Consider the following 14,991-nt stretch of genomic DNA (forward strand, 5'->3'; position numbering starts at 1 on the left):
CACCCTGACACAAATTTCAGGACTGGTTTTATCACATGTGTCGGAGAACTTGTCAGACATTATCATGCTGATAACAGAAGAATGGAGCAGGAGAAAGCAACGGGACTTAGTGTTTTGAAGAGAGATAAGAAAACACTGCAGATATATGTGCCCAGCTCAAATTTCATGAATCGGGTTTACATCTACTTTAAGTGCACAGATGGTTTGTTGTATTTTATGGATTGTTCCATAACACGACTCTTCAAATCCCAAAGTCCCTGCTAATATAAATGAATTTTATGACAATTCATGGATTTAGACTTTTTCAACTCTTGTATTCAAGCATAACGTCAATGTAAGTTTTCCGTTCTTAATGTTAAATGCCTTCATACAGAGAGCTGTTGTGAAAACCCAATTTATCAAAGAATGCCAAATATTGCACAGATAGGTTTAGTTGACTTTTGCCCTGAAATAAACTTTAGGTTTGCTTATTCTTAGGACTATCTGTGGCATTAGAAAAAAATAAATCATGCATTGCTATCCTCATGTAGGTGTGAGTATTAAGAAACCAGTGCAGACTAAAAACCGGATGCAAGTCTTCAACTGGGTGGCCTTGAAACCCACACAAATCACAGGGACTGTCTTCACGCAACTAGATGACGAGAAGGTTCTTCAGGTAGGAAAAGAGATGACCTATGGTTTGATATAACATTAGACTCTGTAATTAGTTAAGCCATCTACTGTAGTGTTTTGTTTCTGTTCTACCTTTAGGAACTTGACATGAGTGAATTTGAGAACCAGTTTAAAACAAAGGCTCAGGGTCCAAGTGCGAGTACCTTCTCAAAAAAAGTGAAAGCAGCACAGAACCAACAAAGCAAGATTTCCCTTATTGATGTAAATCGGGCCAAGAATCTTGCAATTACCCTCAGAAAAGGAGGCCTAACCCCTGAAGCCATCACTACTGCCATTAAGGGGTAAGCAACCAAGTGTTCCCTAGACAGTAATTGCCCTTATCTACACAGTCTAAAAGAGGACACTAATTGGAGAACACAGGAATTCATTTTTCAGCGCATGAGTATAGTCTACAAATTCACTACTGGAGAAAATGATTTTACAGTCAGAACAAGAAACACAGGATTTTTTGTTACCTTAAAATCCCTTTCTATGAGTTGACGGACACAACCCTTCTGAATCTTTACCATAGGGTTATATCACCACCTACAGGAGTAGGACACAAGGCAGAAAATAAATTGGCACTGCCTATGGGCAGTCCCTTCTGGCATCAAACTCTATAAACTGTGCTATAGGCAATCTAGTTTATAACAAAGCAGTGTTAGAAGTGTAAATTCCAATAGACGGGTGGGTGCTGTGTCCATCAATGAACTCAGAGAAAGGGATTTTCGGTGAGTAACAAAAAAAAAAAAAAGTGTTTTGTCTTGCGTTCATTGACAGACACAGCTCTGCTGAATCTTGACCATATGGATGTCTCAAAGCAGTACCTCAATGAGGGGTGGTCTAATCCAAAGGCAACTGGAAACCTCAATATAACTGTGGGACCCAGTAGGGAACCGGATCCTTACTCCTGAACAAATTGCCTATAGCGGAGAGAGGGTCTTATGCCAGAAAGGACTGCTTATAGGGACTGCTTATAAGTTATTTTCTGCCTAGTGTCTTACCCCTGTAGGTGGAGATATAACCCTTTGGTCAAGATTCATCAGAGCTGTGTCTGTTAATGTATGTAAGAGAAAATATTTCCTAATGACCTTGAATCTAAATCTTAAAAACACAGGCCAGTGTAATTATTGGTTACACTTGAAACCTTTGGGGTGATACATCAAAACGGCATCTCATGTCAAAGCTCTTGTTTGTTATGCTCTTGTATTACAGGTATGATATGCAGGCCCTTAATGTGGATTTCCTTGAGCTACTGGGAAGGTTTCTTCCGACAGACTGGGAGCGGCAGCAAATCTCCCGCTATCTGAAAGATGAGAAGCCTCTGGACCAGCTGGGGGCAGAGGACAGATTTATGGTCCACCTCTGTTCTATCCCAAGACTGGCTGAGCGAGTGAACACCATGATCTTCATTTCCAGCTTTGCCGACACTGTGGCTCGTCTTACGCCTGTAAGCGCAATTTGTTAATGCATATGAAATATACGATGACGATTCTGCTCTTTGGTTTAGGCAGAAATTTCTCCTTAAAGCTTGTCAAACTAGTAGGTTTTGGGCCACATGTGCCCTCTCACTCCTCCTTTGTGAATAAGGTCCCAGCTCTTTTCCAGATGGATACTTCAGGGAATTTCTATGGCAACTTTCTCTAAGATAAAATGTTATATAAGCGGCAATTGTTACTATACTTTTAAATACCAAAGCGCTGCCATTGTTTTTGGAATTAAGTAGATGTGGCGCTTATTGGATATAATGTGGCCTCTTGAAGCTCTACTCAGAATGGCCCACTGTTTCATTTCAGTTTGACATACCTGCCCTGAAGTCATCTTTACCGGTTTATGAAAGTGTTAGGAGCTTGAGATCTTCCACTTAGGCTGACCATAAATTATACAATTTTCTTGTACAATGCTCCTTTTAGATTTACAATCAGGCAGGCCCTTGTACTACATAGTTGAAGGTAAATCTAAATGAAATTGAATAACAAAATTGTATAATATATGCCAGCTTTAATCTGCACGTAAACTCCAGCAATTTACTTATTTGCTCCCTTTTGGCTTGGTAAATATTCCATTGGAAGCAATATATATATTATTTGGAAGCAATAAACTGTGGTGTGTGTGTGTGTGTGTGTATAATTATAGATATAGATATAGATATAGATATAGATAGATAGATAGATAGATAGATAGATATATAGATATATAGATATATAGATATATATAGATAGAGAGATGCTGTTCTGTGTCCTCTGCACACTTCCTGTGTTATCTTGAAGAGCCTGGTTGTTACCTTGGACTACAGAATATTGTAGAGATCTGAGAGTGGGAGTGGTTGAGTAGTTTAGTGTCGGCCCTGTCCCAGTGCCTTTTTCTAATCAATCCACAATAATGCTGTGTGTTGTAAGCCCACAACAGTATTTAAGAATGCATTTCTGGCAGATCATCAGGTGGTTTTCTGTATATGCAGAGTCTTTAAAGTACAACTAAGGACAACTGTTTTTACATTTGGTTGGAGTGGTAGTAATAAAAACCCGATAGTGGTTCTAACTCTCTGTGTCCTCATTAGCTAGATTTAGGGGTTGATTTATTAAAGGCAAGTGGACTGTGCACTTTTGCAAGTGCAGTTGCTCCAGAGTTTAGTAAATAAGGTAAAGCTTCACTTTACAAAGAACACCCAATCACATGCAAGGTATGAAAAAAAAACAGCATTTTTGCTTACACGTGATTGGATGATGGAAGTCAGCAGCGCTCTTCCTTATTTACTAAGCTCTGGAGCAACTTCACTTGCAAAAGTGCACAGTCTATTTGCCTTTAGTGAATCGGCCCCTTGCGCTCTCTAATTGTCCTGATGAGCAGTGTTACTGTGAATAGAAGTGAGGGATAAACCCAATTTTTTTTTATTGCCATTAGAACAAGAATAGAAGGGAATTCCTCCAATAGTAACATTTATTCCTCTGACAATTGACGGAAAGGATTTACGTCACATTGGAAAGATAATTTCTTACTTCCTGTTGAGTCTACAGAACAGGAAGTGAAGGGTAATCTCCTTAATGAGACCCAGATACCAAAAAAACACAGCAGGGCTCATTGTCCATTGAGCTGCGTTTTTCTGCACTAGATAAATGCAGGTCACTGCAACAATGGTTTTCTGTGTCTCATTCACACTGCAGCACTCATTTAATACATATATATATGCAAGGCAACACATATAAAAAATGCATACATCCTTTGGGCATTTATATGTGCAGTATGGTGTGAAAAAACCCTAATCCTCCCTACTCTATCCAAAATGAAACAAAAAAGAAAAATTGGCTTTATATATACTTAAAGTATAAAGTTTAAAGTATACTTTAATAAAACATGGAGAAATGAGAAGTCGCTGTCTCTTAAACGGACCAGTATAAAGTGAAGGTACTATCGGGCTACTGTCACGTGCTGGCATTTCTAATCGGGTAAAGACCTGACACTTCCTTGTAGTGTCAAAGCTTGCCAGTTCATTTATTGCAGTGACTGGCTGCCTCACTAGCCAAGAAGAATGTCCGGGGGGTGGGCAAACTTTGACTTTACCAGGAAGAACCAACATTTTGCCTGCTCAAATTGTCCTTGGATTTGGAGAACAGGTACATGTGTCCGAATGTCTGCAATTCATGCCTGTCACCATTTTTTTTTTTTTTTTTTTTTGAGTGACAACATTCTTTTCATTGGTAAGATCAAACCGATTACAAGTCACTCAAATTTGTTGCCTAAAATGTTTGTTACTGCAAATTTGTCAAATGCTTAGATTCATCAAATCAGGATTTACGCACAGCCCAGGTATGTGCTAAACACATAGGTGATGCATTGCTACCCATCATAATGAAAAACTGCAAAATGTATAGGAAGGGAACTCTGCTCATATGGCTTGCGGAGCACATAGACACATAGTTGGTGAAAACCCAAAGATATAAGCATATCAGCAAAAATAAGGCAAGATTTCTGCTCAGGCATGTTTATAATTTACTGTTTTTTTTTTTTTTCTAGCAACTTAATGCTCTTATTGCTGCATCGATGTCAATCAAATCCTCCGAGAAGCTGAAAGGAATCCTGGAGGTGAGACATTATGACCCTAAAATGATATAGACTCTTAATTGAGCCTCCTTTGTTATCTTGTGTTTGGATATGGTATGTGTTACAGTTGGTATACTCTGGTAGGACAGTGACTGAGGTCAGGAACTGGATAGGGCAGCAATTGACGTTTCCTGAAGTCTGACTCCTTTGTCCCAAGCTGGAGAGTCAGAATGAAGCTAAAATTAAATAAAGGGTTTTAAAAGCGTTTCTATCTAAGACTATTACACTATATGGCCAAAGGTTTGTAGACACCTTACCATGACGCCTATATGAGCTTGTTGGACATCCCCTTTCAAAACCACTGGTATTATTATAGAGTTGCCCCCTTCCTTTGCAGCTGTAAAAATTTTGACTTTTCTTGCAAGGCTTCGTCTGTGAAAACTTCTCTATTCATCCAAAAGTGCATCTGTAAGGCCAGATACTGATGTTCGACAAAAAGTCCTGACTCGCAATAGTGCTCCAATTCATCCCAAACACGTTCAGTCAAGTTGAGGTCAGGGCTCTGTGCAGGGAACTCAAGTTCCTCCACACTAAACTCATTAAACCATATTTTTAAGGAGCTGTCTTTTTTTACACAGGGGTACAGGCATGTTACAATGGAAAACGGCCTCCCCCCCACACTGTTGCCCCAAGGTTGAAAGTGTGCGATTGTTGAAAATGTCTTTGTATGATGTAGCAATAACCATACCCTCCACTGAAAACACTTGAACACAATAATTTGGATGGGTTTCAATTAGGCTTGTGCAATTAGTTTCAGAACGAATCGAAATTCGGCCAAAATTTTGCATCATTCGGATGCATTTGAATAAAAAAATAATGAATTTCAACGAATACTAAAGAAATTATAGCGGATTTAACAAATTAATTTGACATGATTCAGTAATTCATTAAAGATCTAATGAAACAAAAGGTCAACTCAAAGTAAATCTTATAGTTCAATCAGCTGATTAATTTTGTGTTGGAGGATGGATTGCTGGCAATGTGCATTAGTGGGGACTGAGTGAGAAGGTTTTGTATTGTATTTGAGCAGAGGAGAAGAGATATTGTCATTGTGTGTGTTAATAGATTCAATAAACAAACGACTTTCCAAACTACGAATCGTTATCACGAATCAATATACATACATAAATAAAGAATACAAAAGAAATTATAGTGGATATGAATGAATTTGACACGATTCAGTCATTTGTTAAAGATCTAATGAAACAAAAGGTCAATTTAAAGTAAATCTTACAGTCCAATCAGCTGATTAATTTTGTGCTGGAGGTTGGATTACATGCAAAGTGCATTCCTGAGAACTGAGTGAGAAGGATGTTGTATTGTATTTGAGCCGAGGAGAAGAGATATTGTCATTGTGTGTGTTAAAAGATTTCATAAACAAAACAACTTTCCAAACTACGAATCATTATCACAAACACACACACATATATATATATATATATATATATATATATATATATATATATATATATATATAATTTCAACAAATGCTAACTAAATTATAGCGCATATAATGGATGAATTTGACATGATTCGAGATTCAGTATAACTAATATCGACACTACAGAAATAACAAATTATCCGAAAACGTAATAACGTAACATAACAAATATAACAGAACAAAATTCGATATTTTACAAATGACAACGAACCGAAACTAAACAATTTTCCATTGTGCACAAGTCTAGTGTCAATATATTAAGTTGTGTGATGGTCACATGTACCCAAACATTTGGTCATATATTGTAGAATAACTTAAGACCGACCATTCAGATGCTTGCATGAGCCCACTGGTATCATGACTTTTCAATGGTCAGATTACCTAAGAGGAGGGGCCATTTTCTCCTTCAGGCTTTATGAGGCCTGGACTATGGCCAGTGGGAGTAAGCTATGCCTAGGGCTTAGTGGTCAGTTGGAGAAAAAAAATTACATAGCACATGTGGTCAATAGGAGGAGGAATAGTGCCCCAATGATTGGTATTAATGGGAGGAATCATCCCCATCGTTGTCAGTGGGAGGAAACATGCCCCATTGCTGGTGTCAATAGTAGAAATTATGCCCCACTGTTGGTTTCAGTGGGAGGATTAGTGCCTCGTATAAATGGGAGAAATGGTGTCCCCAAGGGCCATATAAAGTCAAACAAATGTTGCATCTGCCTCTGGGCTGCCGTTTGGAGACCACTGATCCAAAGAAATTTTTTTGTAGCTATGAAACCACACAAACCAAGGCTTTGGCTGCTTTGATAAAGATGTCCATTCTCTCCTGAATAGTTTTCTGTTGGACCCATTGTGCTGTGACTCTATCCCGATGTAGGCTATACAGCTGTGGGTCTCTATTCTCTTATAGTAGTGCTATTCTGTATCCTCCAAGTTTCTTCATTGTATCTCCATATAATCAGGTTTTTTATTCCTCTCTCCCTCCCATTGCAGTTGATTCTGGCATTCGGAAATTACATGAACAGCAGTAAGAGAGGTGCAGCGTATGGATTTCGTCTTCAGTCACTGGATATGGTGAGTGCAGAAGATCAATTCTCTCTCATGCAGGAAAAGGAAAATAAAATTGAGGGTAACACACACACACACACACACACACACACACACACACACACACACACACACACACACACAGACCTAAAGCTTAACAGGTACAGGACATGATGTGGGGGGTCCAATAAAGTAGCTACAAATTGTATAGATTGATTTGTTCTTTTAAAGTAACACTGTTCTTGGCTCATGTAGGGAAAAAGACAAGGGTCATCTAATTGCCCTTCTCAACAGCGTTATTTATTTTTTACATGTATTTATATAGCTCCAACAATTCACACAGCACCTCACATACCATACATTCATTCAGGTTCCTGCCCTCACGGAGCTTACAATTTAAGGTTGCTATCTCAGATGCATACATAAACATACTAGGATCAATTTGGAGCCAATTTACCCACCAGCATGTCTACATGAGGTGTGGAAGGAAATCAAAGTACCCCAAGGAAACCCATCCAAGCACAGGGAGAAAACATGCAAACTCCATGAAGGCAGTGCCTTAGTTGAGATCTAAACTGAAGACCCTAGTGCAAGGCACTACGCCACTGTGATACCCACATATACTCATTACTATGCTGCTCTCTTCAGGCACTTAAACAGAAATACTTGGCTTTCACAGGTATAGGAGAGAAAGTACCACATCCTCCTCCACTACCAGGCTAGGTGCCTTATAGGCTCATTACATTCACATGGGGCCAGGTATGGAGTCCATAGAGTTGTGTAGACTTAGAGTTTACACAGGGCCTTTCTTTCAACTGTCCTAATAACTCTAGACCGAAGAAGGTAAATACATGCTGCTAGGAAGATAGGGGGTAGATCTTAATGAGCCTTTGTCCTGCATGGGCAAGAAACAGGTCATTTTAAAGACACAAGGGTGAAGAAGACCTCAATTATCACAAGGCCTAAATACAGTATTGACGTTGGCTTCCAATTTCCACTGCCTCTTTTCCAAACTTGTGTTGTTAAAGTGAAGCCTCAGCTAAATACAATTCCAAAATTATATATATAAAAAAAATGTTACTTTTCCAAAAATTTGTAATTTTCACACTGAATAAACTATATGACTACTTTCTTTTTCTGCACAAACTAATGTCATCTGCTTTTCATTGGACAGTTACATCTTCATTCATTGTCCATTGAGAAGTCAGATAATAAAGGAGGCCACAGAGCTGAACCATACATTGGGGGGCATCTGCTTGGCTCTGCTGTAGGGTGGAGAGATGTCCATCACAAGAGTAGGCATTTTACCTTTGTCTTTATGTGAACTTGCACTTAGCTCACAGTAGGTAAAGTAACAGGCTTCATAGAAGGCATGCAGAGTAAGCACCCTTTTATATCTCTTTGCTTGTCTCAACTGCTATCGGTCCCAGAAAGCTTAGGAATTCTTTTTTTCAGCTGGATACCGATTTATGTACACCTTCATAAAGACATCACTTAGGGCCGGTTCACACTGCAGGCGAGGCGAGGCGACTCCGACTTGCCTCGCCGCGACCTCAGCGGCAACTTGCAGATGACTTCTCTATAGAAGTCAATGCAAGTCGCCCCGAGGTCGCCCAAAAGTAGTACAGGAACCTTTTTTCTGAGTCGGAGCGACTCGAGTCGCTCCTCTCAGAACGGTTCCATTGTACAGAACGGGGGCGACTTGCGAGAGCGAGGCGAGGCGAGTCGTGTCGCCTCGCATCGCCCGCTGTGTGAACCGGCTCTTAGGCTTGGGGATTTGACTGCTCCAACACCAAGTACTGTATTGAAAAAGGCAGGTGGAGGGTCAAATGTACCTCCATACTTTGCAATCACTTTAATATGAGAGGGAGAAGCTGATGCACTGCTTTGTGAACACAAAGCCATTCCTTTCACACTTTTTTTTTATTTTTTTTAAAGCAGGCCCTGGCTTCCCAGTCTTGGATTGGGCAAAGCCCTTCCTCTGCAATGTTGGTCATATTTACGAGCACCTCGCTTGGCCCTTTTCCATACATTGATGAAGCTGAACCCCTTTGTGCTGCTTGTTTAAATGTGCTGTATACTGACAATTGTACGAATTACTGATAGAGATATACACACACACACACTATGGGGGTTATTTACTAAAGGCAAATCCACTTTACTTCCAAGGTCACTTTCAGTGCACTTGTAGTGCAAAGTTGCTGTAGATCCGTGGGGGACATGCAAGGAAAATAAAAAAACAGCATTTTAGCTTACACTTGATTCAATGAGGAAATCAGCAGAGCTTCCACTCATTTCAATTCTACCCCTTCGATTTAGAGCAACTGCACTTTCAGTGAACTTGTAGTGCAAAGTGGATTTGCCTTTAGTAAATAACCCCTTATATGTTTTGAGAAATAAGCACACCAATAAGCCCACTTGCCATGCTGCAGAACATAAATAAAAAGACAAAAACTACAAAAAATTCCCAAAAGCTGCATTTTATTAGCAATAACAGCACTTGTGGATAACTGATGTCTTGCAACTTGGTTACATCTCTGCTGCTCAGTCACCAGCAGAAATTATTAACCACCTTAAGATAAGGCCTATGCTGACACTTCTCACATATATGTAAACATATAAGCATTTTTTTGTTAGAAAATTACTTGGAACCCCCCAATTTTTTATTTTTAAGCAGAGGCCTTGGTGAATAAAATGGTGGGTTTTGCAATTTTTTGTGTCAATGCTTTCTCAAACATAAATGTTGCTCAGTCACCAGCAGCAATTCTTGAAGTATCACCAAATGTATGGCTCCTTAAAGATAACCTGTGAGAATAAGGGAGAGTGACTTGGCCTGTAAAAAGTGCAGGTTCTACAGTGTTCTTGATCCCTGCCCAACTATTAGTGAGACATTAACCTAGAACAAGGCGACAGGTTTCACTAGCTGCCTGATTGTTGGAGGTCAGTGAATTGGTGCATAAAAAGGCAGGATCAGGATGGTGGCCCTAGAGCAGTGGTCTCCAAACTGCGCAAAAAGAAAAATAAATACCGCGCTAAACCTAAATCTACACTAGTACAGCCAAAAACCGCTGCAGCTCCGTTTTACAAGATACACGTAAACACAATAAGATAACAAAAGAAAAAAGCCACGCACATACATAAATACTGTAAATAAAATGAAATATAAACACCTATGAGTGATTAATTGATTGCAATAGTAGTAAAAAAAGTTGTTCTACCCCTCTAATAAATCAAACATACCATAATTTATAAAAATAATTATAAATAACAAGTGTTAATAATGAAATTCGAAAAATCGCAGTGAAGTGATAACAGTCCAATAAATGAAAAATAGTCCAGTGAAAACTTAATACCTACATTTCATAAGAATTCATGTAAAAATATTAGATTAATAGTAGCAATAAAAATAAAATGTAAAAAATATATATTAGTGATAATGAGTGTAATAATAATGTAAAAAAAAAAAAAATACAAAGTGTTCAATCTTCTGTGCAACCAAAACACACCAAGGATCGTGACCACCACCACACAAAATATGCGCTTACCAAAAGGCAAGCGATTTCATGCCCATAGCCAATCACCACAGCATCTCCTCAGACCATGATCACAGTAGGCTCCCTTATTGAATGAAACAGGCCGGGACCATCAACAGTAGCACCTGAAGCAGAAAGGCAGTACTCGGGATGCCAGGGAAATGGAAAGAAGACTCCCCATAGCATAATTCCGTATAACAAATTTAATAAAAGTAAAGAAATACACTTACATAGAAAGCAGTTAAAACGTCCATAAAAAATGCCGGCCAGCATGCAATCGCCCGTGCAATCTACGCTGTATCGTGATGACGTCAGCATGTCTGCCACCCGACGTAGGTTTCGTCGTAAAAAGACTTATTCGTGGGGTCCCCACGAATGACCACATTCCGCACCCCCCAAGTCTGAAGGACAGTAAACTGGCCCTTTGTTTAAAAAGTTTGAAGACCCCTGCCATAAACCTTTAAAAATCAATTATGTGATGGCAGCCTTCTTATTATGTTAACCCTTGCCCTTAAAAGTCAACCTTTGACAAGGGAATGGACTCTCAAATATTTACACACTTTGACGTTAATACTTGTACATTCTGTATGACAAATAATCACGTAGGATCTTATGTATTGTGCAAACTTCCATCTGTTACTGGGGAACACTAAATGGGTGTAGCAGCATGTCATCCGCTTAAGAAGAAAACACAAGCCTTCATACATACATGTGTTTACTTTTATTTCTAGAATAAGAGAACTTACTTTTGTCTTTTTGCAGCTCCTAGAGACAAAGTCTACAGACAGAAAGCAGACCTTGCTCCATTATCTGGTCCGAGTGATCAGTGAGAAGTACGCTCACCTGGTAGGGTTCCACTCCGAATTGCACTTCCTGGAAAAGGCTGGCACAGGTACCCAAGACACTGTCATAATGAATCTTTCTAAATGTGAATTGAACATTCACCCGAAATGTATTTTCTTTTAAGGATTTTGGAAAGAGTGGGGAAGGCTTATAACCTCCTGAGTGAAATTTCCCTTTGTCCTCTCCTTATGGCACCAGTGACTGGAACGGGAAATGAAGGGCGATTTTTGCCACAGGATTACAACCAGCTAAATACAAAATTGAGAATTCTAACCCTTATCTGTGCTGCTAAGAACGTTTTAATGCAGTGTGTGGTCTGGACACCATCAATCAGTGCTGGGACAAGGTCTTCTAGAGTCCAGGACGAACATGTCAAACTGCTCCCCCCAAATCGTATGAACATTATGTGTCGGCAAACCCCCGCGCCCCCCCAAAAAAATTTAAAATCCCCTACTAGCACAACCCCCCCTTACCATTTCACTGCTAGAACATCCCAAAAGCCCTCTTCCCCCATCACAAATCCCCCTAAATCACCACTCCTAGCACACAGCCCCAAATCTCCCTTCCTAGAACAATTATTGTCTCCCAAATCCCCATCTTCTTATGGGATACCACAGTGCCCAAGGCAGCCGCCCCTCCTGCCCACCTCTTTTGTTCCAGCCCTACCATCAACCAAGACAATGTGAGGGGAAATGTCTTCATCCACCTCCAACTTTTATTTTGTCTGTGTGCCCATTGAGAAATCTCCCAATAACAGCAACAGCAATACAAAAAATTGTTAGGACGTGTTACTGTCACGTCTTTATTGCTGTGTTTACATTGTGGAGATTTCCTCTCACATCTTGTACCGGTGATAAGCATTGCACAGAACAGAACGTGACATGAAATCTCTTCAATGGGCACACAGACTGCAATAAAAAACAAAACAAACAAAAAACCACTACAAACTGAAAGAGATTAAGAGAATGCCTTCTTCCTTCCTGACCTGGTTGGTGGTGCCCCCAGCACAGAAAGGTATATTTGTACAGCTAGAGATGGGTTTAAGAGGGCACTCTGCCAATTCCTTGCTCGGATTATGCATGCGTTTTTGGACTTTCCTGCCAAGTCTCTGGCCTGCTGTAAACGGAGGAACGTGCTGCATCTGCGTCACCGGATTGCAAACACACTGACCTCCTGTTGGAGAGGCTGCTTCTGGCCTTGTGTACAACAATCTCTTTTATGGTTGGGCAGATCTCCAAGCAGTAGAGAAGATAAGTCTGTATGGAAAGCTCTGCATTACGGGGATAAAAAAAAAGCGCAGGTCAAGGAATGTCGCTGGCTAGGAGACTTTCTAAAACAGAAAAGCAAGGATTACATACAAAAATAGAACACGCATCACTATCTGCATCAGTACAGTTGTGTAAAATAAATTCTGTAAAGAAAACCTCGTTCAATCTCCGTCCAACATTAAAGATTCATCTTGATTTTGGAAGAGTCCTATTTAAAGTAAACTGGTCAAAGGGGCTGCCATTTCTTACCTTTGTCTAAAAAGTGCTTGGAACAAGAACACAGATTAGTAGTAAATTAAAAGTTCATGAAAAGTCAGGAGTACTTATCTGTGTACTAATTCCAGGTTAGTAACTCTCCAACTACTGATGATGTTTGAGCAGCACAACATCTAGAGCAGTGATGGCGAACCTTGGCATGTTTTGGAACTACATTTCCCATGATGCTCCTGCACTCTGCAGTGTAGTTGAGCATCATGGGGAATGTAGTTCCAAAACATCTGGGGTGCCAATGTTCGCTATCAGTGATCTAGACAAATGGCATTTTCCGAAGAAGTCTAAAGCAGCAATAGTTGGGCAGTAGCAGCCTATAGGTCTCTCTTTAGCCTTTGGAACAGTCATGTGGGATAGATTCAGCTGAAATTTAGACGATTCCTATTGTTCCTTTCTCTTCCATATCTAAATTAACAAAAGGAAACATGTACACTCTTAAACCTAGTACACACTGGCCAAATGTCAGGCGGCATCGGCAGTCATCAATAGAAACCAGCTGTCAGATACATTATTAAAGCGGTAGTAAACCCGCACATTTATTATTATTTTTTTTTAAACCTGCAAAGCAAAAGGCATAATGAGCTAGTATGCACCGCATACTAGCTCATTATGAAATACTTACCTTAGAACGAGGCCCCGACATCTGGCCCGATCCACGCCGAGGGAGCTGACATGCTCCCTCTGCGTTTCTTCCGGGTATCGCGGCTCCGGCGCTGTGAGTGGCCGGAGCCGCGATATCGTCACTCCCGCGCATGAGCGTGGGAGATTTCAGTACGGACGGTCGGCCGCTGCCGGATTTTCACGGCGAGAACCCCCTTGTGCGCATGCGCCGCTGCAGTCAGCGGCGCATACCGAGGGGAATATCTCCTAAACCGTACAGGTTTAGGAGATAATTTTTTTACCTACAGGTAAGCCTTATTATAGGCTTTCCTGTAGGTAAAAATTTGGGTATACAACCACTTTAAGTGCCAGGGATACTATATTAAGTTCATAGAGGACAATCTTAAAATGTCATCTTGCTGGTCGATGCCATCTGATGGACCGTATCGTGGACACCAGGGCAAACCCCTGTGCGGTATTCCCATCTTATGGCCCACTGCTTATCATCCTGACCATTACAATGGACAGTATGGCCCCCCCTTTCCTGCTGGGTCAGCCTTTGACCAACATTGTTACCCAAGATATTGCTGACCCCTGGTCCCTGTTCCAGGCCAGATCACAGAGCACTTTAAAATTTGTTTTGTTTTTATTCCTTTTTTTTTTTTCTTTTTAGATTATTTTCTACTTAATACTTTCTTGAGCACCATCAAGGTGATTTGCGATGTATGTTATCCTATATGTTTGGATACATGATAACTGGTGGATGTCCACGATCACCTGGTTTCTGTGTTTGTATGTTATATACATGTATGAAAAAAAAAAGAAAAGAAACTGGCCCGACATTCGACCCGTGTGTACTGCAGCTGATTTGATTTGAACTACCAACTTCTGTTGAAGGGGCATGACCAAAAAAGGTCTGGCGGTTGGCTTCTGATCAGCACTCTCATCCAGTGGCTGAAAACGCTGACTGGAGTGTTCTGGCGGGGGTCCCCCTGTCAGAATACAATGGAACAGCAGGGGTGATCGCTGCACTAACATTGAAAAGTTAGTACAGCGGCTCAGACCTAAGCTGTCCGTTTTTTCTATTCAGCCCGCTGGCTACACATTATATTAATATAATTATCATGAACAAAACCATATAATGAGGTCAAACCGAAAAATTTTCACTTTGTATGTAATCACGCAGGCCCTTGCACTACATAGTTAAAGGTAAATCAAAAGGAAATTTAAGAAAATAAATCTG

General features: G+C 40.3%; 1 protein-coding gene across 2 annotated transcripts in view; it reads left to right on the forward strand.

Moving 5' to 3' along the window:
- The window catches only part of FMNL1 (formin like 1), a 124,799-nt gene that overhangs the window by 79,269 nt on the left and 30,539 nt on the right, over positions 1–14,991 (forward strand). For both annotated transcript variants that reach the window (XM_077460069.1, XM_077460070.1), the window contains exons 16-21: positions 531–655; positions 751–953; positions 1,867–2,101; positions 4,666–4,734; positions 7,181–7,261; positions 11,530–11,659. In XM_077460069.1, the coding sequence (XP_077316195.1) occupies positions 531–655; positions 751–953; positions 1,867–2,101; positions 4,666–4,734; positions 7,181–7,261; positions 11,530–11,659 (843 nt within the window). The remainder of the gene's footprint in view (positions 1–530; positions 656–750; positions 954–1,866; positions 2,102–4,665; positions 4,735–7,180; positions 7,262–11,529; positions 11,660–14,991) is intronic.

Source organism: Lithobates pipiens, unplaced genomic scaffold (genome assembly GCF_037356315.1).
Source record: "Lithobates pipiens isolate NorthernLeopardFrog02 unplaced genomic scaffold, aLitPip1_a1.2 Scaffold_28, whole genome shotgun sequence".
NCBI classification, from domain to species: Eukaryota; Metazoa; Chordata; class Amphibia; order Anura; family Ranidae; genus Lithobates; species Lithobates pipiens.